Source organism: Verticillium alfalfae, genomic scaffold (assembly GCF_000150825.1).
Source record: "Verticillium alfalfae VaMs.102 supercont1.6 genomic scaffold, whole genome shotgun sequence".
NCBI lineage: Eukaryota > Fungi > Ascomycota > Sordariomycetes > Glomerellales > Plectosphaerellaceae > Verticillium > Verticillium alfalfae.
In genome coordinates, this window is record NW_003315033.1 from 594,724 (window position 1) to 618,019 (window position 23,296).

The window sequence follows — 23,296 nt, forward strand, 5'->3', positions numbered from 1 at the left end:
TTCCACCGATAGCTCTCAGCTGTATCGAGCAGGTTTCGAAAGATATTGAGTCTCGCAACGTTGTCGCCTCTCATTTCTTGGATGTGAGCGAGCATTGACCAGCCAGATATGTCATTGTGATGAGCGAGGCTCCAAATTTCGATACCGTTCTCCAGGGATAGCATATCTTCCTTGCTCAAAACATGTCTGGATATCTTGAGGAGCCACCGCGCGTGACACCATGCATAATAGTTCCGGGGATGCCTCTCGCCCGCGGTCTTGACTATGTTGAAGCCGGCTCGGGTATCGACCGTATAACCGAAGTTCCGATGTTGCTCGACCAACCATCGGCGATGACTCCATAGCGTTGGTGATTTGGTATGGCGATGGAGACGGCTCGTCAAAAGACTGTCGACGAACCAGCCTTCGTGACAGAGTAATATCCGACAGTCTCGGTGTTGGAGACCGGAGATTTTACTGTTCTCCCACCTTTTGAAACGAGACAACAGGATGCGTTTCCTTGTATTTGCAGCAGTGAGGTTCTCTGCATCCATCAGAAGCATCACCGCCGTGGCTGAAAGGATGTCATCTTCCACTCGTTCGGTTGTCTTTGTGTGGGCTCTGGCGATTTGATGAGCTACAAGAAAGGCTTGTACAAGACGTAATTTTGGTATCCCGATGGCGTTCTTGTCTCGAAGCAGATTTTGACCAGGCGGCGTAGGGTGACTTCGTCCTAGAATCTCGATTTCGAGCAAGTCCGCCGGGTCATGAGTAGGGTCACCTGGTGGAGCAAGAGCTCGTGAGATGTCCTCGTACACCGCCGTGTGGTCGCCGGACCTCAAAAATGCCACAACCTCCTTTTCCAAAGCGCGAGACATTTCAGAAAAGGCATATCGGATCTTGACGCATGCATACCACGATGTGATGGCCCATTGTCGGAATGATATGTATACTGCTGTGAGTATGGTGGGGGTGCATTCTGGCCAAGGTCCTATCGGCTACCCACTCCAGCTACAGGATATCTGACCGCCCGGCAGAAGTGGCGCATGCAATTCGCGGGGCGATGACATAGCACACGATTTTCAGCATTGTGGCATCTGACTGACAGCTCCTGACCCAACCCACAGAACCCAACTGTTACGACATGCACGAATAGCCCGACATCACGACGCTCCGCCAAACTGAGCTTAGACTGCCCGTTATGCCTTCTCTAATGCTCATAATATTCGCCGTTGAGCTGTCGGTTCGTGTCATCGACAGCATTGGCGCAGCGACGATCAACAACCTGGTAGGTTACCATTACCAACCTTAAAAGTTGCTGCATCAGCCTAACTCGCACCACAGCTATGGACTCTTCTCAGCTACCTGCCCCTCGAAAGCTCCAGAGCGGCGACGAAGCATAGACAACTGCAGACCGACTATATGAAGATTCGCAAAGAAATGAACGGCACCAGCAGTCAGGATCAGTTTGCGAAGTGGGCAAAGCTTAGGCGAAACCATGATAAGATGCTCGAGCAACTGGAAAGCAGCAGTACGTCAGGAACAAATGGAAGAATGAGAAATAATCGAAGGACCTGTGCTGACTCGTTTAATTACAGAAAAGGCACAGGAGGCCTCGCGATCCAAGTTCGACAGTTATCTTACTGGCATTCGCATGCTTGTCACGCGAGTACCCCAATACGCCTTACCATTCTGGTATGGCAAGCAGCCTATGTTCTGGCTGCCATACGGCTGGTTCCCGTACTACGCTGAGTGGCTTCTGTCCTTCCCCAAGGCCCCGATCGGAAGCGTGAGCATCGTCTCGTGGCAGCTGGCATGCACAGGCATGCTTGCCTTGATCAGCGAGATGATTACATCCCTCGTAGGGCTCGTCTTTACGAAAAGTCAGGCCAAGGCACAGCCTGCCCGGGTTCCTGTCCCAGCGACTGCTGATGATGACGGCTCTGGTGAAAAGAAGGAGCTGTGAAAGGTCGCCTCACGAATAATACAACATGTCTTCCAAGTCATGCGTTCGTTTAATGTCGTCGTGACACATCGCTCATGTTCTCGGGGCAAACGTTCACGTGAAACCTTTCCTTTCACATAAAACTAGCTGCGGAACAGGGAGGCCACGATATGTAGATGACCCATTAAGGATGACTACGTGCCCTATGGGCAAGCTATTGATTCTCGTACCGAGATTTCTATATTTGGAATGTGACTCGTGGATTTGACGCAAAGTTCTTCATGGCCGTAGCTGGAGCTTTGTAACACGTCGGAGATCACCCTTGGCAGGGCGTATGGTTTTACTCTTGGCGTCATATTGACCTCAGTTGCTCATGTAGCCTCGAAAGGCGAGCATTGAGGCTTCGAAAGCGCCGTCGTGTCACTGAAATTTGCGAGCCCATTGGAGAAGCAACTAAAGATGTCCGAATCAGGCTGCCACTTGGTATACCTAATCTCGTGAACAGTTGCTCAGGGAGGAAGACAGCGCCGAAAATGCTCATGAAAGAGCTGTGAGGATGTGCTACATAAGTGCCGGGAGAGCAGTCAGCTGCCAGATCAGCAGAATAATGCTATCCTCAAGCTTCCCAATGGTGTGTTCGGGTCCGTGTGTCGTGAGAGGAGAAATGGTTCGCAGTTGTTATTGAAGACAGAAAGGGAGTTCAAGCGAGCTTTCCTTCAGAGCAAAAAATACTCGGATCTGAGTGGGTCCTTCATTCGCTGAGGAGGCTGCGCCCTGGTCTGCGACCAGGCTCGGTCGGAACATCTGTCCCTCCGAGAGATGGGCCCGCTTTTATCCCTGGAGGCAACGACATTCCGAGAGTAACTTGGAAGCTTGCCTGGGATCTTGACGTCGACACGCCTCAGCAATCTTCCCACCACATACCCCCTCTCAGTTCTGGAGCTTTCGCAACCATCAAAATGGCTCCAGCGCAGGATACCATGTTCCGCTCGGCGGACATGAGTATGGTGCAGCTGTACATATCCAACGAAATCGGCAGAGACGTCGTGACAGCTCTCGGAGAGCTTGGCCTCCTCCAATTCCGCGATGTACGCGCTTCCCCCCTCCCTCAAAACCTGTTACCATAGTCCACCGGCTAACAAAGCTTTATCGCAGCTTAACGGCGAAGTCAACGCTTTCCAGCGAACCTTCACGCAGGAGATTCGACGACTAGATAACGTCGAGCGCCAATTGCGTATGTTATCGTCCGCCTACTGTTCATGTGCATTTTGGGAGCTAACCGCGCTCCAGGATACTTCTACGCGCAAATGGAAAAGGCAGGCATTCCACTGCGGAAACTCGATCTCGATAATGAAAGGCTGGCGAATCCTTCGACATCCGAGATTGATGAACTTGCCGAGCGGAGCCAAAGCCTTGAACAACGCGTTTTTCAGTTGAACGACAGCTACGAGACGCTGAAGAAGCGTGAGGTCGAGCTGACAGAATGGCGCTGGGTACTTCGCGAAGCTGGGGGCTTCTTCGATCGCGCTCACGGTAATGTAGACGAGATTCGCGCGTCGACAGAGGAAGATGATGCACCTCTCCTTCAGGACGTCGAGCACCATAACTCCGCCCCCGAGGTCGAACGGTCTTTCTCAGGCATGAACATTGGCTTTGTGGCCGGTGTTATTGCTCGCGATAGGGTCGCCTCTTTTGAGCGCATCCTGTGGCGCACCCTTCGCGGAAATCTATACATGAACCAGTCGGAGATCGAGGAACCCCTAGTGGATCCTTCGACCAACGAAACTGTGCACAAGAACGTCTTCGTCATTTTTGCCCATGGCAAGGAGATTCTTGCCAAAATTCGCAAGATTTCCGAGTCTTTGGGTGCGGAGACTTACAATGTCGACGAGAACAGCGATCTTCGCCGTGACCAGATGCACGAGGTCAACGCTCGCCTCAATGATGTTCAGAACGTCCTCCGCAACACACAGCAGACCCTCAGCGCGGAACTCACTCAAATATCGCAATCGCTGTCGGCCTGGATGGTGCTTGTTACAAAAGAGAAAGCTGTTTACAACACACTGAACAACTTCTCATATGACAAGGCCCGCCGCACTTTGATTGCTGAGGGTTGGGCTCCCACCAACGAGGTCAGTCGCATCCGTGCGACGTTGCAGGAGGTAACAAACCGGGCTGGTCTCTCCGTTCCTTCGATCATCAACGAAATCAGGACCAACAAGACTCCTCCTACCTACCTCAAGACCAACAAATTCACCGAGGCATTCCAAACTATTGTCAATGCTTACGGTACTGCTACCTACCAGGAAGTCAACCCAGCACTTCCGGTTGTGGTCACCTTCCCTTTCTTGTTCGCCGTCATGTTTGGTGATCTGGGCCACGCCATTATCATGCTTTCAGCTGCCCTGGCCATGATCTATTGGGAGAAGCCCCTGAAAAAGGTTTCGTTCGAACTTTTTGCGATGCTCTACTACGGACGCTACATTGCTCTGATCATGGCGCTCTTCTCACTTTTCACCGGTCTTATTTACAACGATATCTTCTCCAAGTCCCTTACGCTGTTTGACAGCGCCTGGCACTGGCGGGTGCCCGACAAGTACGTGGACGGACAGACACTTACCGCCGCACTCAACGATTCCGGTTACCGTTACCCGTTCGGCTTGGACTGGATGTGGCACGGTACAGAGAATGACCTCCTCTTCTCGAACAGTTACAAGATGAAGATGAGCATCATTCTTGGCTGGGCACACATGACCTACTCACTGATCTTTTCCTACGTAAACGCCAGGCACTTCAGAAAGCCTGTTGATATCTGGGGCAACTTTGTTCCTGGCATGATCTTCTTCCAGTCCATTTTCGGCTATCTCGTCCTTTGTATCATCTACAAGTGGTCGGTCGACTGGAACGATCCTTCAAACCCTAGGCAGCCGCCTGGTCTTCTCAACATGTTGATCTACATGTTCCTTTCACCTGGTATCCTGGATGTTCAGCTCTACCCTGGGCAGGCGACTGTGCAGGTCATTCTGTTGCTGCTTGCATTCGTACAAGTTCCCGTTTTGCTATTTCTAAAGCCCTTCTGGCTGCGCAGGGAGCACAACAGAGCTCGTGGTCTCGGCTACAGGGCTGTCGGCGAGACTTCCAGAGTCAGTGCTCTCGATGGCGATGATGAAGACGACAGCAATGGCCATGTAGTGAACGGGCGTCCTAGTACCGACTCTGTCGGTGAGGGCGTGGCAATGATCACACAGGACCTCCATGGCGATGGCGAGCATGAGGAGTTTGAGTTCAGCGAAGTCATGATCCATCAGATTATCCATACTATCGGTAAGCTGCCTTTCCTATGCGATATAGCCCCCTTGCTAACAATCACGTAGAGTTCTGTCTCAACTGTGTATCCCACACGGCGTCCTACCTCCGTCTCTGGGCTCTGTCGCTGGCTCATCAGCAGCTCAGTGTTGTGCTGTGGTCGATGACTCTTGGCGGTATTCTCGCCTCCCCCAGCGCTACTGGTATCACTGGCGGCATTATGATCGTCGTTGCATTCTACCTGTGGTTTGTCCTTAGTATGTATTGCACCTCTGTGGCTTTTTAGATTTACGCTAACTCGAGTGTCAGCCATCGCCATCCTGGTCATGATGGAAGGTACCAGTGCTATGTTGCACTCTCTGCGTCTGGCATGGGTCGAGTCATTCTCCAAATTTGCAGAGTTCGCCGGCTGGCCCTTCCAGCCATTTTCCTTTGCCACTACTTTGGAAGAGTCGGAAGAGTTGTCAGAGTACCTCGGTTAAGGAATTACATGCTTCGTTGTGAACGAAGTTCTGGTGTCGGAAGAGTTGTAAACATACGTAGTGTTGTAACCCTATCACCATTGTACCAATTACCATGAATTAGAGACATTCATCAGTTGCCTCAATCACCGGTCTCTTCACGCGCAGCGGTCGTAAAGTTAAAATGATGCGAAATATGGACACCCACTCGATTTCTGGAAGTGGGAATACTCTTGGTGGACAGCTTGTAGTATACATCATTAACCTGGCCCTTTCCTCCGATGTTAACATCAACCCCACAACGGCGCCGTAACCTCGGCGGCACGTTCACAGACGCGGCGCACACGATCCGCAAACGCCTTGTGAACACAATCAACCTCTAAATCTTCCAACCATACGGTAGCCTCCATCTTATCAACCTTGATGTGGATTCCTGGAACAGGGATACCCAGTTTGTGCAGACGATCAAGTTCTGCGCGGCGACGTTCATCAAGATCTTTGTCCCCGCCATCATTTGACGTGTCCATGGCAGAAGGATCAGCGTCCTCGCCCTCGTCCTCGCCCTTAGCATCATCCTTTGAAGTAACAGGCAACTTCGGATCCGCAACAGGATTGACATTGTCAGCGCCGAATTGGTTCTCCACAATCATGAGGAATCGCTCGAGTCGTTCCTCAGGAGAAAGATTAGCGTGTGGGTTATGGCCTGTGGGTCCGTGGTCATGCTGGTGTGTGTTGCCGGAACCTGAGATGGTCAGTCAAGGTGTCATCGAAGTTAGATAACCTAATACATACGCTTTACGGCAGCGGGGCTGCTCTCCACCGAGTAGAGACAGGTCAGTACAGCGTCTGCAATGCTGTCGTTCAGAAGGTTGCCTTCCCACTCAAGCTCAACTTCGCCGTCGCTACGGTAGCGGAATGTTACGCAGCCCATCAAAAGGTATGCAGCTACTAAGCTCGCCACTTCTTCATCGGCCTCCTCTTGTTTGGGGACTTCGTTTGTGTTTTCATCTGCTTCTTCATGATCGCCATCATGCGTCTTGCTGAGCTTCTTCTTGTGCATCTCGGGAAGTTCCTCAACGGTGCCGAATACGCCCTCAAGGCCCCACCGAATAAGGTCAATGCCGGCGGCGCTGAGCTTGAGGCGTTGCTTGCAGGTGATGGTCGTGGTATTGAGACCAGCGTATTCACGCAAGTCCTCGGGTGCCATCAGAGACAGCTTGAAGTCGTTCTGGACAAGGACGCCTGTGATTAGGGGGGCGTTCTGGCCATCCTCTAATGTGCTCTTCGTAGGCGGTTGAATTGTGGCTAGCTTGCCGACAACCTTGGCTGTCTTATCCTGCTTGAATGGAATGCGGAGTTCCTCGCAATTTTTGGGACTGAAGATCTTGGCCTTGATGGATTTGTTTGCGTTTAGAGACAAAAGCTTGGACTTGAGGCGCATCATGTTGTGCTGTTCGCCGTGGACAAGGATCTGAACTGGTCAGCTTCTGAAGTTGCACCGATATACCAAGTAATGGATGACAGGGACCTACTACAACTGGAGCAGCAACCTCCTCAATGAACTCGCGGTTTTCCGTCCCGTCGACGTGTGCGGCAAATGAGTATTCCTGTACACTGCACCTCCTGGGAATCAAAAACTTCTCTCCGTCTCCACCGGGACCGCGACGAGCATTGGCCATGGTCCTGCTCATCACGGCTTGGATCTGATCTGGCTCCTGCATGATCTGCTTGGCCATGGTACCCTCAACACTGTAACCGGTGATAATGACGCCGTTCTTGTCATTTGGCGCCCACCTTTCCAGCAGCTCTCGGCTGACTCCATTTTGCAGCATACCCGGGCTGGCCAGCATCACGCAACCACCCAGGTCATCGAATCGATCAAGATTTTTCAGCGATCGAATATAGTTGAAATCCCACGGACCACCCTTGCCACTGCCGTCACCTGATGCTTCTGCTTGTGCCATTCCTTCGCGGAAGAGTCTTTTGATATTGTCATTCATGGCTCCCACATACGTCTGATAAACGACCATGCACTTTCGGGCAAGGTTACTGGCGTAGTAGATGGGGTACTTCTGGAAGTCGGGGTGCTTGCCCCAGTACTCGTCGAGAATGAGCAGTAATTCTTGAGCTCGACCGAGGGCGAACACAGGCATCAGAACGCGGCCGCCACGGTTGAGGATGCTTGTAATTGATTTCATGAGAGCTTGCTCTCTTTCCACTCTCGGCACGTGTGACGCGATACCGTACGTCGACTCGGTGATGAGAACATCGATTTTGACACCCTTTGGAACCTCCGCTGACACAAGATGTCGATCCTGTTCTCGAGAGTAGTCACCCGTGAAGAATATTTTGAGCCCCGCGATCTCGATCAGAAACATAGCCGCGCCGAGGACATGCCCTGCGGGGTAGGGAGTGATGCGAATGGAGGAGATGGTGTGGGTGGTGTGGTAGTCGATGGCTTCGATTTGAGGGAACGTGTTCATATGATCTGCTTCGGTATAGACAGGTTGCGTCGAAGGGTTGGATGAAGTGTTTCCGACCCGAACGCTGTCCTGGATGAGCCACTTGTAAATGGCCTTTGTGGGATGGGTCATGAAGACCCTGCCCCTGAAGTTGGTCTTGGCCAGGACATAGGGAAGCGAGGCGGCATGATCGACGTGGAAACTGGTGGGCTGGTCAGTGTCTGTACTTGGCGCGACAGTCTACATCATGTGCTCGAAGCGCGGGGGTTGGCTTGGATGGTCACGACAGAGACAAGGCGGGCAAGACAAGGGGGCGAGGATGGGAATGAAGTTTGTATTGAGTCTGAGAACTGCGTTGAGGTAGCGCAAGATGGCAGAGAGGCGGCGACAGTGACATATGCACAACGGCAAGCCAGATAAGGCCGCCACTATCCTAGCTCTACTCGTCGCATACCACCTTGTCTGTGTAACGCCATGCCAGCACGGAGGAAGGGGAAATGTAGCTTACTGGCTGATGAGGAGCACATCGACTGTGCTAAGGTCGAAATCGTCGAAAAAGGGCAGCGCGGCAAGACCGTCGTACGCAGGATGTTGACCGGCATCGAGCTGTACAGGGAGTTAGCGACTGTCACTTTCAGAAGGTGCTTGTTTCCCATACCATGACAGTCTTTCCCTTGTACTGGATAATGTGACAGGATCGGCCGACCTCGTTTCCACCTCCGAGGCAGAGGAACATCAGTTCATCCGCTGGATCAACAGGCTCTTCCGTGACGGTGGCTGCCATGGCGGCGGCCTTGCGTTTCGCCGCCATTGTCGCGAATAGATTGAGTAAGTCGTAGAGTATCTGGTAATCGTCGCGTCTCGTCGTTTCGTCTTCGGCGCGGGGGAACGGTAGGCACTGTCAGATTAGCACATTGACGATGTTAACCCGCCCTGAAGACGTTTCCGTCTGCGCGATCGCGTTGCAGCTCAGTAGCTTCAACAATCGCAGTAATGCTCGCAAGGTAGGGAGGGTGGCTCTTACAGGTCGGTGGACAATCATTTGGGGGATGCATTGATGGCCCAGCCAGCAGGAAGGAGCACGGGCCATCGCAGCAATCAGGCTGCCAGTCACGTGATAATTAAGCTTCGCGACGTTGGAAATCAGTCTCTGGTGATGCTCCTTCTTTCATACCCTCGGCGCGCCAGAACAGATCGATTACCTACCTTGCAGCCCGCCACCAACTCAACGGCTATCTTGCCATCGCTACCGTCAACTTGTCGACGATACACCCCGGTCCTACTTCCGACGCGACCATCAAGGCCCTGCTATTTGACGCGAATCAAGCGCAGCGCATGACTGAGGTCGCGACAATCCGCATAGGCTCAACGGCCTATTGAAGCGCTCTGCGACTTCAGCCCATCCTTCCTCCTTGCATCAACACGACGACCGGACTCGAAAGCCGACAGGATGGCGCAGCCTCAGCCTCAGCAGCCTCTACCTCAGAGGCAGTACTCTCCAGCTCAGGCATCGCCGTCGCCTGTTCCCCCCCAATCGGCCTATCAGTCTCCTGTCAACGCCTTGCCCCCCAACAAGCGGCCTCGTCTTTCTCCCGGTCCTCCGTCTCAGCCGGCATCACCAACTCCATACATACAGTCATATGCCAGTCCTGGCGCTCCCTCTACCCCCGGCGTCACGACACCGGCAGCTACGCCAGTCTACCCGGCTACTCAGCAAGCTCCTCAGATACCCGCTCAGAGCAGCTACACAACCCCATACCCGAACGGCAACAGCAGCAGCAACGGCAGTACTACTCCGACGATCGCCCTACCTGAATCGCGACCGACACCTCCACCCACCGGACCACCCGTGCCATACACTAATATCACATTCACGCCACCTATGTCTGCTGCCGCGACGCCGCCCCCGAACCACCAGTATCCCCAACAAACGCCGCCACCTCAGCAGCAGCAGCAGCAGCAACCACAGCAAATGCAGCCGCAGTTGCAGCAGCAGCAACCACATCCGCAGCAGCAGCAGCATCAACAGCATCTTTATTCACAGCAACCGCCGCAGTATGCGCAGCAGCACCCGCACCAGCACCAGCAGTACCATGCGCAACAGCACCAGCAGCGCATGCAACAGGTCCCGCAGCAGCATCAGCAACACCTGCAGCACCAACAGCCACCTCAAGGTGCCATGGGTCCTCCGTCGAGGCCTGCCGACCGGCCCCAGAAAGAATACGAGTACGATGTAACCGACTCGCTCGCTGGCACGGGAATCGATTTGAGAGCAGAGGAACAGTATCTGGCTGAGCTATTCGCCGTTGAACCCTCAATTTCCGACTCCAGGGCAGGCTTCTCTATTCAGAACCCTGGGAACAAGGCGTCTTTCTATGGCGCTGGCTCTGCGAATCAGGCAGCCCAGCCCAATGGCGGCAAGTCCCAGGACCAAGTGATCGCTGAAGCGGCGGAAAAGGCTTGGCAGGCAAGCGCGAAAGCCCTTTCTGCGGAGCGGGTAGTGGAATTGAACAGTGCATTCCTCGTTGTCCCTAACGTGCAGGGGCGGGCAGAGTCGATTGCGAAGGAGCATGGGCTTACTCTCAACTGGGACATGAAGGCCTCCCAGCCGATGGGTAAGATCAAGGTTATGGATGAGCACCCCAAACCAGTCAAGGTCAGCACAAAGGTCGGGCCTGATGGCGCCGTCATCAAGACATCTGGCACTTGGATCCCTCACGACGCCTATCTAGCGGATCAGCTCGCTCTCCTTTCGATAGCTTCGAAGCAGAGGCTGAGGTCTTTGATTGAAGACGCGCACCGCATTGCCGTCACACGACAGCAAAGTTCCCACGGCGAGGTGCCTGACGAGTGGAAAGAGGCGGCAGGGCCCCTCAACACGACTCCTGCTGAGTCCAACGGCGAATCCAATGACGTTGGGGGCAAGGCTGACTCCAGCACCCACCCCCTAAAACGTGAGGCAGCAAAGACATTTGCCACTTTTGTTTATGGTTCGCTGATATTTGACCTCCAGGCTCTCTCAGCGGTGCCGACTCGGCCAATGGCACCCGTCCGGCTAAGCTCCGCAAAGCCCAGCCCGCGAACACAACTACTGTCAGTGCGTTAATGAGAGACATCGGCAAGGCAGAGCGAGAGTGGGAGGAGTCGAGGCTGCGGAGACGAAACGCCCGCAAAGAGGGGATCACAGACACTGGTGCAGGTGCAAACCGTGCGGGCTCTGCGGCGCCTGGCACCCCTGGCGTATCAGCGCCCGATGGCGAGAAAGCCATGACGAAGAAGGAGCAGAAAAAGTTGGAGGCTGCGAAGAAGGCCGAGGCGAGCAGCCACGCCAACCAAAACACTACCAGTCGCGAGTTTCTAGGCCTGACGAACACTTCGGGTCTCTTCGGCAAGAAAAAGGGGGGCAAGTCTTACTCATGGATGACAGGTGGAGGCAGCGGTGCGAGCACGCCGAAGGCTGGCGCTGGAGGAAAGCCAGGCGCCCCTACAGCTCCGGGCACCCCAGTTGTGCCACCACCAAGCGCCTTGACAACAGATGGCAGTGCGCATCGCAGACCAGGCGCGTGGCGTGAGGATAAAGATAAGGGAAAGAACATCCAGCTCCGCGACTGGGTCTCTGCGCTAGAAGGCGACGGCGTTGAGATCAGGGCCATGCAGCGAGCGTATGCTCAACTCGACACCTCTGGCCCCAAGCAGTAGTGGGCTTTCGGCAATTGATGTTGACACTCAGATCCTCTATCGTCATGAGCTACTCGCAGGGCAACAATGGCAGGAAAGCCCTTTGCGGTATGATCGACGTCACAGCCATACAATGACAAACCGGCACGCGAATCACTACGAGGATCTTTGCTCGACTGAATACTTGGAGCTCGAATAACAGGTAAAAATGAGCGTGGGGGAACGGACAGCAGCGGCGGGGAAGCTAAGCTGCGCAGCCCACCCCTGCTCACGGGAGAGACTGTCAAAAAAAAGTGCGGCCGAGCACATCAACAAATCTCCGCGTTGTGTTTTTCTGTATGAATTAGCAAGGCGTTATTACCCGACCCCATGGCATGGGCTCGGGCCGGATACGGGCGTTTGCATGGCTTCGTTCTGAGGATTGCATTATTCTTGCAGATGAGGCTTCCTGCGTGGAGACTACGTAGGGTTTGAGGGTGGAAAGTTCTCTCGCGCCGGCCTGGAGAGACCTGCCACCATGAATCGACGGGTAGGCGCGTGGCGAAGAGCTGCCAGCTCAGTGTAGAACAGCTTAAATAGAGAAACCCTTCGGCGCGTTAGCCAGACGTGCAACAAGATAACTTCGTCTGCATTTGCTCATGTCATATACTCAACTGGTGTGGTTATTATGTGGGATGGGTTTACTGGACTCAAAGGGCTGAAGTAGAGCGTTGTCCGAGATCTCTCAGCTAGACGACGGGTTTGTGTCTCTCTGTTCTGACAGGTCAGAAGTCTCTCACCGATCTCAACCGTCGCAACGAACGGTGTGCCAGACAGCTGATCTCAGACCTGGAGTATCTCAAATCATCACAAGGCCCAAGACCATAACATACGCACAAGCGCCGGGCGCTACCCGAGTGATCGACAGAGCCGTCCAGCCGGCAACTGCCCGGTCCGACCATTGAGCAAAAGCAATGACGACACTGAGACGGGCACAAGGATGGCGGAGATGACGAGATGCTCATGGCAGATTAAGGTCTGGGACTCTTCGAGACGATGATTTTACTTGGGCAACCCATATTCTTGTGAGAGTCCGCCACAAGAACCGCCCAGCGGCGTTCCAGAGCTGAGGAGGTGGGAACGTCGGCACAGATGTGTGGAAGGGGGATGGACGTTGCTTCTCCACCTCCAGCATGCGGCTTACTACTACCGTGTCACCCCAGACGTTGGGTGCTGACCCGACTCGAGATGAGGGTCTGGTGATTTGTATATCCGGCGATTTCCGCCTGTTAGATTATGGTCCGGATGTGTTGGGTAGGCGCCTGAAAGTCTAAAATCTCACGGCACTCATCATGGGCAGTCGGCTGGGATCGCTGGTCACCTCTTGCTCCAACTGAGACACACATCCCCCAAGCGCCTCTCCCGCTCCTCGCCCGCTGCCAAACACCGCGCAGACAGAGCGGACAAGGATACGACGAGGGTCTGGAGCATTGACTGGGCACCCATCTTACAGAGTCAACGGCTGGAGTCGACAGCCAAGCAGATATGTCGCAGCCATACGATTTGCTGATCGACCTAGCACACAGTACCCGAAGCCGCGCTACTCTAGCTCTCGTCGTCCACCGGACCCAGCAGTCTGGGCGTGAGTAAGGATTTTATTGGCATCATGCATGCAAAGGAAGTAAGGGGTGGATTTGGAATTCGGATGAGAGGTCTCTCGGCAGTGAGATGATGTGATGGGATGATGGCAGATGTGAGGCCAGGCTTTAGTATATATGGGATGCCGTTCTGGCGATGTTCAGATTAGATTCCCGCAAACGTCACGCTCATTACAGTCATACTTTCTTATTCTTTTCACCTCTTCTCCCTTATCTTCACGGTGAGAGTTGACGGTGCAGTATCTACCTTCATAATGGCTCGCCACAGTATAACACTATCCATCCTCAGTTTCGCGGCGCTGGCCACAGCTCGCAACTGCCACGACTTGTCTGTCAGCCTTGATGTCTCGGCTACGAACAAAGTCTTTGACCTGGCTATACCAACGACAGACATCGAAATCACCGACATCGTTTTGCAAGTAACCAGGCAAGGCGGCAACTTCATCAGCGACACTACTACAGGAGTATGGTGCTCTATGACCCCGTGCTGGTCATGGCTAACGTGCTTCACAGGAGACGCACATTAGTGGTAACTACGAGCTCGCAGCAACATACTGTGAGCCCGACCATGGACCATCCAAGGTTCTCCAAATCCTCACACATGGCATCGGATTTGATAGACAGTAAGTCCTTCACGGAACCCCGCGTTTGGGGAATAACTACTGACGAACAGCAGCTACTGGGATTTCCCAGCAAATAATTACAACTATAGCTATGCCAAGACGGCTGTTGACGAGTACGGCTACTCTACCTTCACCTATGATCGCCTTGGCGTAGGCGAGTCGTCTCATGGTGAGCCAATTTCGGAGATTCAACAGGCCCTTGAGCTCGCTGCCCTCAAAGTCCTCACACAGAAACTTCGCGCCAGCGAACTCAGCGGCCTCGAGGACAAGCACTTCGACAAGATCGTCCATGTTGGCCATAGCTTTGGGTCGGTGCAGACATATGGGCTGACGGTCGACGACAAGGACGCGTGTCTATCCGACGGTATCGTTCTGACCGGCTTCTCTCAGAATGGCACCTTCCTGCCTTACTTCTTGCTTGGCGGAAACTTCGTCCAAGCCAACTCTCTGCCTCCGCTCGCCGATTATGCTGATGGATACGTGGCGCCCGTGTCGACGACTGGTGTTCACATCAACTTCTTCGCCCCCGGCGCATTTGACCCTGAGATTCTACAGGCAACGTACAGCATGGGACAGCCGGCGTCCATAGGCGAACTTTTAACCGTTGGTGGCAGTACAGGTATTCCTAGTTCGTACAGCGGCCCCGTGCTGGTGATCACTGGTGGTGAGTGTTCCTTACGTACAAGGTCGACGTCATCAACTTTGCTCATGGACTTTTAGACCGTGACGTTCCATTTTGCGGTGGTGACTGCTCGGCGACTGGCGACCCTCAGCTCAAGTCCATTCTCGATACTTCGGCGCAGTTCCTGCAGCAAGCCCAGCCATTTGAGGCGTACGTCGTGAAGGGTGCCGGGCATGGTCTCGCCTTGGTATGTGTCCTTTCTGTCTTATAGCCCCAGGGCTAGGCTAACCGTAACATCTAGGAATACTCCCATGTCGAAACAACAGGCAAGATTCTTGACTTTTTCGTTCAGAACGGCCTGCCTGCGCAGTAGGGAGGCTTCCGCCTGTACATATGAGCCCGTCTTTTCTTGTACACAATGGGTTGGCGTTTACCTCATCTGGTGGTGAGCAAGTCTTGTTTGTATATTCTTCTGCTACATATTTGGCGCTCCGTTGCGATCCGGAAGCTGTGATTAGAACTACGTAATGAATCAAAGCATGTACTGAATATTCTCCGATGTACTCCTCATGCAGTCAGCAAGCAGGATCATGTGACAAGCTGGACCTGGTGAGGTATCTCACCCTCGTGTCACACTGCACTACAAATAACATATCTTCCCCGCAGTTGAGATCGCGCGAGGCATACCCGAGGCAGAAGCTCATCTCGTCATGTCAAACCCACTCCCTGTTGTTGTGTGTGGCAAGATGGAGGCTATGGGTCGGATGGTCATCAGTGCTCTGAGGCCCGAGTACGAAGGTTCATATTCCTAGATCTGTCCCTGCTCCTGCGATTGACTGACGCGATGCCACTAGTCATCCATTTCGTCAAGGCCGGCCCTTCGGGCCCTTCGCTGTTGCCAGCTCTCGTGGCGGGTCGCAAGCCTCCACTTCATGAGGACAGCAGCGCGATTGGCACCGGCAATTATAGCCAGGCACCATGCGCAATCGTGCTGGGCGGCGCATTTGACGATGCGGCCACAGAAGCCCTGAGATCTGCCGTGGAGGAGAGGAACGAAAGTGCGAGGCGGGTTCCATGGTTGAGACACGATATGACCAAGAAGGCGCCGCCGCTTGGGACGCCCGAGTATGCGCAGGCCGTTGTACAAAGGGTCAAAGCCACGCTGACAAAGCTCGAGGCGGAAGGGAAACTCAACGGCGACAACGGAGATGTCGAGTGGTATTAGAACATCACGTCACATGGTTTCTGGTGATGGAGGCAAGCGATGTACCGGCAGAGGGGGAGGGCGCTTGCTTAGGCCCTGATCGTCTCGAGTATTTAATGCTAAATGTATTTAGCTCTAAGTAACTTACTTAAAACGGTGCTAGCGTACTATTTCGGAAGTACCTCTAAGCCCCCGGTTCTTTACTTAATTAAGAAAATAGTTAGAGACGGTCGGATTAAGGGTTTTCCCTTCTATATCGAGCCTTAACCCTCTCTTCTAGTCGTAAATTATAATTAAGTCTATTAGTTCTATACCTTTACTATACGAATTTCTACGTATCTATTATAGAATCGAACCCTTTAATTACTAATAACGATATAGTTAGAATCGCTTCTATACTTAAGCGAAATATCCTCGATCTCGATAAAACTAACCTATTTAATAGCGATAAAGATACCTCTTCGCGAATAGAATCCGAATCTCTCTTCTATATATAAAAAGACCCGAATACTAACTAAATTAAAGGGCGGAAAGGTCGTTTTATATAATACTTAGAGGCTACGAAGCTCTTCCTTAAACGCTTTAAGTATTTAATAATATAAGGAAAGCTCTTTATAATAAATAATAAATATACTATTCTTAAAGCTATACTCGAGGAAATCCTATCCGATTTATAATTAGCGTTCTTTATATTAAATATTACTTTATAAACGCTCTCTATAAAATATAATAATCTTTATACTAAATATTAGAAGATTCTATAGCTTATAGAGATTTCTAGAATAACTTATAATAACGAGATAGGTTAGATATTAACCTCTAAATAGAACTAAGAAACCTTCGAGAAACGGAATAACTATATAGCCTAAATATAGCTTCGAGGCTTCCCTTATATCGACTCTCTAATAAAAGAGATATAGCCTTATATATATATAATAAGCGAGGATATTATAAAGGTTTAGGATCGTCGCTAGTAATAGCCTTTAAGCGATAAGAATATAATTAAAGGGTAGGGAAAGAGGTAGCGGATCGAGAAGCCGAGTAAGATATAGGATCTAAGCCGTAATATAGAGACTCCTACTCTAAGGGTCGATCTCTCTAGCTTTAACTTACCCTCTTCGGCCCCTTTACTATCCTCGTAGCGTTAGTAGGCTAAGGCTTAACTTTTAATAATATAGGGCTAAATAATAGCTACCTAGGTGATTCGGGAAGGCCTCGATAGGCTTATAGCTCCTAAAAGCGAGGTAGTAATAAAGTAGGTATTACTTATTTACGAGTAGTTATTTAATTAATATCTCGGATTTAAAGGTCTTCTAGAAATAAAGGAATACTTCTTTAATAATCCTCTTAAAGCCTCTACCTTTAATTACCTATTATAAGGCTTTTAGCTACTATTTCTATAAAGAATAAATATAATAAGCGATATAGATAGTAAATAAGTTAATATAGAAAAAGGGATTAATTTAATAGAAGAGGTAATTTAATATTTAAATATAAGTTTTAGCTTATATAGTTAATAACGCTAACTATATATAATATAGCTTAGAATCGATTTAAGCGTTTTAATTAATTAAAGATTTACTCTTTTAACTTCTAAGTAGAATTATTATTTAGTACTTTAATTCTAAGCTTTATTTATTTCTAACCTAATATTACGCCCTCTCCTTTACCCTCTATAATACCTCTTCTATACTTATTCTAATATTTATAATAGATTTAATATTTTCTAAATTATCCTTTTTATTTCGCTATTACTATAGGAAGTTCTAGAGACCTATTAGAGCGTATATTACGTTAATTTACGTCTTAAATAAGTATTCTAAGGGTCCTTTCCTTAATATAGTAAATATATACTTTAAGACGCTAAAAACCCGCTTAACGATAATTTAAAAGTATATATAGATATAATTATACCTATCCTCTATTAATAGGCTATTTTAATTAATATTTTCGAAGTCTTTAAAGTAATATCGACGTCCTCTGAATAGTATAATAAACCCTCGAAGGTCCTATATAAACCTACTATCCGTAAAATAGAAACGGCCCTTAAATACTTAGAACGACTTTATTAAGGCTTATATTAGAAGGGTAGAGTCGTTTATTAACCCCTCTATACCTACTAAAACGTAACTAAACGTAAAGTCGAATTTCACTATAGCGAATACGTTCTAAAATATCCCTCTTTTCCTATTAAAGAATCTCCTCTAAGAGGAGGCCTCTATAAAAGCTAATATATAAGTTCTATTAATAGCTCTAATATAACTATTAAATTAATAATATTATAGGTTTAGCTCGATAAATTTATTAAAGAAATCGTTAATAGGAAGCTTTATAACCTTAATATAGAGCTTATATAACGTTTATAATACCTCGTTAAATATCCTTAGAATATAGCTCTAAAGGACTTTTAATAGACTTTCTATTACCCTTTATATTATTATATAATTAACGATATATAGAAAAATTAATAGCTTCTATTCTATTAATTAATACTAAGAGCTTTAAATAATATACCGGGCTTGCGCTTAGCTCGTAAGTACTCGGAATTCCGGCTTTAAGATACGAAATATACCGATAAAAGTATAATCTAGTGCCTCTAGCTAAGCTATTACGAGCTACTACGCTAAGCGTACTTACTCTAGTACTCGCTAGCGTAAAGCCTCCTAATAGAACTATAGAGGAGGCGAGAGGAGGTCGATAATAAAGGGTAGAATTAATATAACGACTTCGTCGGATTTTATCGTTAATCTTAAGCGATTTAGATTCTTCTATTAGTAATTAAGATACCTCTATTTTAGTATATATTAGCTTAAAAATAAGTATTTATTTAGTACTAAGAGGGTACTTTAAATAATTAATATTAAGTTATAAATCCCTTCCTATTTAGGGAAGGTCTAAATAAACTAGGGCACCCTACTAGCGTAGTATATTTATTATATAATATTCAGTTAAATATTAGCTTACCGTTTATTTAGTATAAAACGCCTATTAAATTAGGTAAAGCGTTATAGGCACGGGCTATATTCCATACAGGTTAATGATCTTTTGGCACTAAATGCTCGAGACGATCAGGGCCTTATTCAGCACATCACGACGATGCAGCTCAACGCCATGATGGGGCAGTCGCGATAGAGCACTCCCGCCTCCTTTATCACCACTTGAGAATACCTTATTCTTTGTCTTTTGCCATCACCAACCTTCGTGTCAAGTGTTTCGTCTCTTCTTTGGCCCTTGGGACATTATGGCCATCGCTGTAGGGACACTCACTCACCCTTTAGGCAGGAATGGCACTGACATGGCTTAGGCAATCGGCCAAATTTGCTCGACAGCATCCCTCGCTCACAACCTGGAGCAATGTGTCCGACTTGTTGCTAAAGCAGCAGCTAGCAATGCGAAGGTCCTCTTCCTCCCCGAGGCAGCTGATTATATTGCATCTACTCCTCAAGAATCGCTTGCACTCGCGCTTCCGCAAGACGAGTCTCCATTCGTCATCGGCCTTCAAGACGCTGCACGGAAGCATTCTCTCGCTGTTAATGTCGGAATCCACGTGGCTGCAGATGGCATATCCTCTAAGCTGCTGAATAGGTCCCTCTGGATCAACTCTGACGGCACAATTAACCACGCTGCCACCTACGACAAACTCCATCTCTTTGACTATGGCTCCCTCCGCGAGTCGGCCACCGTCCGGCCCGGCACCGCGCTAACGGCGCCGTTCGCCAGTCCTCTCGGGTTGAACATTGGCTCACTCATCTGCTTCGACCTACGCTTTCCGGAGCCCGCCTTGGCTCTGGCCCAACCGGGTGCTGGGAGCCCATTTGCTGCAACCAAGGCGCACGTGCTCCTCTATCCATCTGCCTTCACACCACGGACAGGACGTGCTCATTGGGAGGTCCTGTTACGTGCCCGAGCCATCGAGACGCAGAGCTGGGTCGTAGCAGCGGCGCAGGTCGGACGGCACAACGGGAAAAGAAGCAGCTACGGACAGAGCCTAGTCGTCGACCCCTGGGGCAGCGTCAAGCTCGAGTTGGGAGGGATCGATAGCGAGGGCACTGCCGAAGAGGGCGCTGAAGGGGCAATTGGATTTGTTGACATTGACATGGAGGTTGTGTACAAGGTGAGAGAGGAGATGCCTCTGGCAAGACGAACGTGAGTTGTTCACCCCTGTTCCTTGGCTTATCTGACCATCTTCCTTACGTTTTCTTGTTTTGTGTTTTCCTTTTTTTTTGTCGCGCAATTGTCGGACCTTTTCTACCGCCAGCTATTCCTCCTGATCGCATGTATTGCTTTTCCAGTCACGAACGAGTTTATGACAGTATGGAGCTGATGAGTAAACAGGGACGTATACCCGGCGCACTAAGGAATATTTACGAGCTGTCACTTTCTCATTCATGACCCAGTGAAGCAACCATGGATTAAGGCCGCTGAAATGAAGAAAAAAAAAGCAATCATGACCATCCGGCAAACGTCTGTGAGCTCCCCTAGCCCAGCCATATCGCCACATCAGATCAATCCATTGCTTCTTTGTCGTTGTTTGTCCGAATCACAAATGAGCCCGACACGATGCAAGTAGCAAAGCTGAGCATCAAGCGAAAGTGTCGATACATGTACGCGACTGTTGCCAGCGGGTGGCGGGCTCGCCTGAGCCAACATCGAGTGAACGAGACCCTGCAATCTGACTCGACGCGCTCGACATGTCATTTATGATAGATCCCTGAACCAAAAATGAAGGAACGGGGATGAAGGGCACGTTCAGATCGAAAAATTTCGATCCTGCGCTGACCAGCCACCTGGATCAATCGTATCACACCCGACAGTGCGTAATACCACCCCTAAACTTGGACAACACGAACACCACACTACGATTCACGCCCGGCCAGGCACCAAACACCGGCATCCCTTCCGGCGGCAAGGCCAGTGGCCGGCCAGCTGGCCCAGCACATTATGACACCTGACAAGTCAACTGGGTCCAGAAATGGGGAATCTTGCCCCGGCCGCTCAGTGGACCGGCCTGCTCCCCGTCTCCATCGCCGGCACAGCTTCCCAGTGGCCCACCTGTCGAGTGTTAGTGTCAGGGGTGAGGTGTGCCTTGGGGTATGATACCCGCGCAGGATGGTGCCCTAGCCTCGCATTCCCAGTTCCATTGCCCCGGGAAATTGGGTATCTAAGGACTTTTCCCCAACGAGAAATGAAAGGAGTTTTCTCCGGGAGGTGACACAAAGATGAGCGGTGCTTGCACAGCTGCCCAGTTTCTATTCAGAGAGAAAGATGTCCAATTCGGTATCGCGTTCTTCCCCGGAGCAACCACCGATTGTCTGAAGTTCGTTGAACAACCGTCCAGCTTGTGGGCGACGGCAGTCCTCCCATGCGCAGCAGCATGGCCTCAAGCTCGGACGGACATTGCGACAGCCCTTCCAGAAGGATCATCGGCCTAACCCCTAAATAGCCCTAGGGCCGGCGGCAGATGAACTAGAGGACAGGCCTTGGCTGCCGCAGAAGTGTTCTCCTCTGTCCACCTGCAACCCTCCCGAAACAGGAAGAAATGTTCTTCTTCTTTGCGTCTCTCCACAGTAAAAGACGGAACCAGTGCGATCCATCGCCTGTTCGTTTTCCTTAATGAAGAGCTGCTAAACGAAATGAGCGAGAATCCACATCAACTTTAAACAACAACGCTAAGGGTTCACATGCACGGCTCCAGACCCGGCCACTTCCGACACCATTGAGCGGCCGCACGCCTGATCGCCGACGAGTACAGTCGTTGTCTGCTCAGCCATTGGAGATACGTTATCCTATGGTCCTGGTTATTCAGCCCCAGGGGGCGGGGGGCGACTTGTGCGAATTCAAGCAACAGAAGCTGGCAAACAGACCGACCGGCGCCCCGCCGCGGGCCCTTCCCGAAGCGAACCCAGTCACGAAATGCAGGCCTAGCCGTCCCAGTCCCGGTCCCACGCTCCCGGGACGCGTTAGCCCCATGTGAATGCGTCCTGGTTACCTTCCATTCAGCTTCTCTCATCTGCCCGTATCTGGGGTCCTGGACAGACGCATTGGTGATATGGATTGATGGGTGGCATTGTATGGCAAACAGACACTAAGCCAATTGTAATGCCCGTTCAGCAATCGCAGCCATGGGACTTTACCAACATTTGTTTGTCGTGGTGTTTTTAGCGAACGCCGACTCCTCCTCTCCCTGCCATGGACACATGTCACACGATCAAACCGGTGTCCGGCCTGCACTCCCGTTGTCCGTTCCATTGCCTCGTGTCGCCCATCGCACAGACAGCATGCCCTGCCTGGCCGTCTGTCGTATGCAACGCGCAAAGCACCACTTGACCCCGAACGCTGCGGCTCATTGTGACAGTGGAACAACAACCAACCATTCACCTCAGCCCAGACTGTGTGAGCCCGGCCGTCCGTCCGTCAAACGCCACACCATCAGCCGCCAAGCAGCTGTGTCTTAAAATAGTGACCCGTTTCCAATGCCCGTTTTCCCCTCTGACATATTCAACGAGTTGAAGGAAGAATAGTATTGTTCGTTGTGCACCAGGTGCCAAAGTCCACGACCCCAAAGTCGCCTAGGCAGGGAGTAAGTATCTCGTAAGCGCATAGTTGGAAGGGAGAGAGAGAGAGAGAGAGAGAGAGGGTGTGCCGCGAGTAGGCAGACAGGATAGCTAGCACTCCCTCCCTCCTTTCCTTAGCAGCAAAGGACACTTTCGTGCGCCCACCCGGGTCTCCAACACATTCCAGCGCCCGTGAGACCTCGAGCCGGATCCTCTGCCCCGGCTGCTGTGCCGCTCCCTCGCCAATCTGAGTCTCCGTGTCAAACTCTCTGGGGGTTGACGATCCGTCACCCTCTTCCTCCCTCACCCCGTCCCCAGTTCTCCCCCCTGCCCTCCTTCCCGTCCCTCCGAGACGTTTCCCGTCCTTGTCGTCTGTTGTCTCGGCAGCCGTCATCGATGGTGACCTTTTCGTGTCATCCTGACTCGGAGTTAAGCCGTCGAGCGATGCGCGGCCGGCGGCCCGTTGACCGTCTTGCGCGTTTGGTTCTCCTGGTAGTGGATGATGCTGCTGTCCATGTCTCGCGCGCGCCCTTTGCTGCAGCGTGCCGTCATGATACAGCCCACACAAGTATATCGAACTCGAGGTCAAGTACAATGCACTCAACAATGGCAGTATCAGGCTACACCATGACAGTTACCGAGTTGCACACATAAAAGATATTGAAATGTGATGGTATACAATATTCTCCAGACTCTGTATGTTCTAAGCAGCAAAGCTAAAATAAAAAAAGGGGGGGCGGTTGATGAAGCCCGCCGGTAATCTATCTTTAATCAATTCCCGAGTCCCAGCTCAGCCATATTCGGTTGTGACATTGCGGTGTGGGG

The 23,296-nt window shown here is 51.0% G+C and overlaps 8 protein-coding genes across 8 annotated transcripts; 6 read left to right on the top strand and 2 right to left on the bottom strand.

Annotated features, from left to right (window-relative positions):
* Positions 1–1,192: 1,192 nt before the first annotated feature.
* On the top strand, positions 1,193–1,945 carry VDBG_05275 (CHD5 domain-containing protein; the record flags this gene model as incomplete). Its single annotated transcript, XM_003004116.1, has 3 exons — positions 1,193–1,267; positions 1,324–1,510; positions 1,578–1,945. 3 exons carry the CDS (start codon positions 1,193–1,195, stop codon positions 1,943–1,945), a joined length of 630 nt encoding a protein of 209 aa, XP_003004162.1.
* Positions 1,946–2,883: 938 nt separating this feature from the next.
* VDBG_05276 (vacuolar ATP synthase 98 kDa subunit) lies at positions 2,884–5,854 on the top strand (the record flags this gene model as incomplete). The annotated part of the gene is made up of 5 exons (XM_003004117.1): positions 2,884–3,012; positions 3,080–3,158; positions 3,215–5,248; positions 5,299–5,487; positions 5,540–5,854. The coding sequence occupies 5 exons, from the start codon at positions 2,884–2,886 to the stop codon at positions 5,710–5,712; spliced, it is 2,604 nt and encodes an 867-aa protein (XP_003004163.1).
* Positions 5,855–5,981: 127 nt separating this feature from the next.
* VDBG_05277 (endoribonuclease YSH1) lies at positions 5,982–8,285 on the bottom strand (the record flags this gene model as incomplete). Its single annotated transcript, XM_003004118.1, has 3 exons — positions 5,982–6,433; positions 6,484–7,162; positions 7,224–8,285. 3 exons carry the CDS (start codon positions 8,283–8,285, stop codon positions 5,982–5,984), a joined length of 2,193 nt encoding a protein of 730 aa, XP_003004164.1.
* Positions 8,286–8,466: 181 nt separating this feature from the next.
* VDBG_05278 (endoribonuclease YSH1) lies at positions 8,467–9,182 on the bottom strand (the record flags this gene model as incomplete). Its single annotated transcript, XM_003004119.1, has 2 exons — positions 8,467–8,759; positions 8,812–9,182. 2 exons carry the CDS (start codon positions 8,962–8,964, stop codon positions 8,658–8,660), a joined length of 255 nt encoding a protein of 84 aa, XP_003004165.1.
* Positions 9,183–9,603: 421 nt separating this feature from the next.
* On the top strand, positions 9,604–11,852 carry VDBG_05279 (conserved hypothetical protein; the record flags this gene model as incomplete). The annotated part of the gene is made up of 3 exons (XM_003004120.1): positions 9,604–10,379; positions 10,485–11,107; positions 11,167–11,852. The coding sequence occupies 3 exons, from the start codon at positions 9,604–9,606 to the stop codon at positions 11,850–11,852; spliced, it is 2,085 nt and encodes a 694-aa protein (XP_003004166.1).
* Positions 11,853–13,722: 1,870 nt separating this feature from the next.
* On the top strand, positions 13,723–15,086 carry VDBG_05280 (conserved hypothetical protein; the record flags this gene model as incomplete). Its single annotated transcript, XM_003004121.1, has 5 exons — positions 13,723–13,932; positions 13,982–14,091; positions 14,142–14,755; positions 14,812–14,960; positions 15,015–15,086. 5 exons carry the CDS (start codon positions 13,723–13,725, stop codon positions 15,084–15,086), a joined length of 1,155 nt encoding a protein of 384 aa, XP_003004167.1.
* Positions 15,087–15,459: 373 nt separating this feature from the next.
* Positions 15,460–15,938, top strand: VDBG_05281 (conserved hypothetical protein; the record flags this gene model as incomplete). Its single annotated transcript, XM_003004122.1, has 2 exons — positions 15,460–15,511; positions 15,568–15,938. The coding sequence occupies 2 exons, from the start codon at positions 15,460–15,462 to the stop codon at positions 15,936–15,938; spliced, it is 423 nt and encodes a 140-aa protein (XP_003004168.1).
* Positions 15,939–19,158: 3,220 nt separating this feature from the next.
* Positions 19,159–20,067, top strand: VDBG_05282 (nitrilase and fragile histidine triad fusion protein NitFhit; the record flags this gene model as incomplete). Its single annotated transcript, XM_003004123.1, has 2 exons — positions 19,159–19,170; positions 19,222–20,067. 2 exons carry the CDS (start codon positions 19,159–19,161, stop codon positions 20,065–20,067), a joined length of 858 nt encoding a protein of 285 aa, XP_003004169.1.
* Between the last annotated feature and the right edge of the window lie 3,229 nt (positions 20,068–23,296).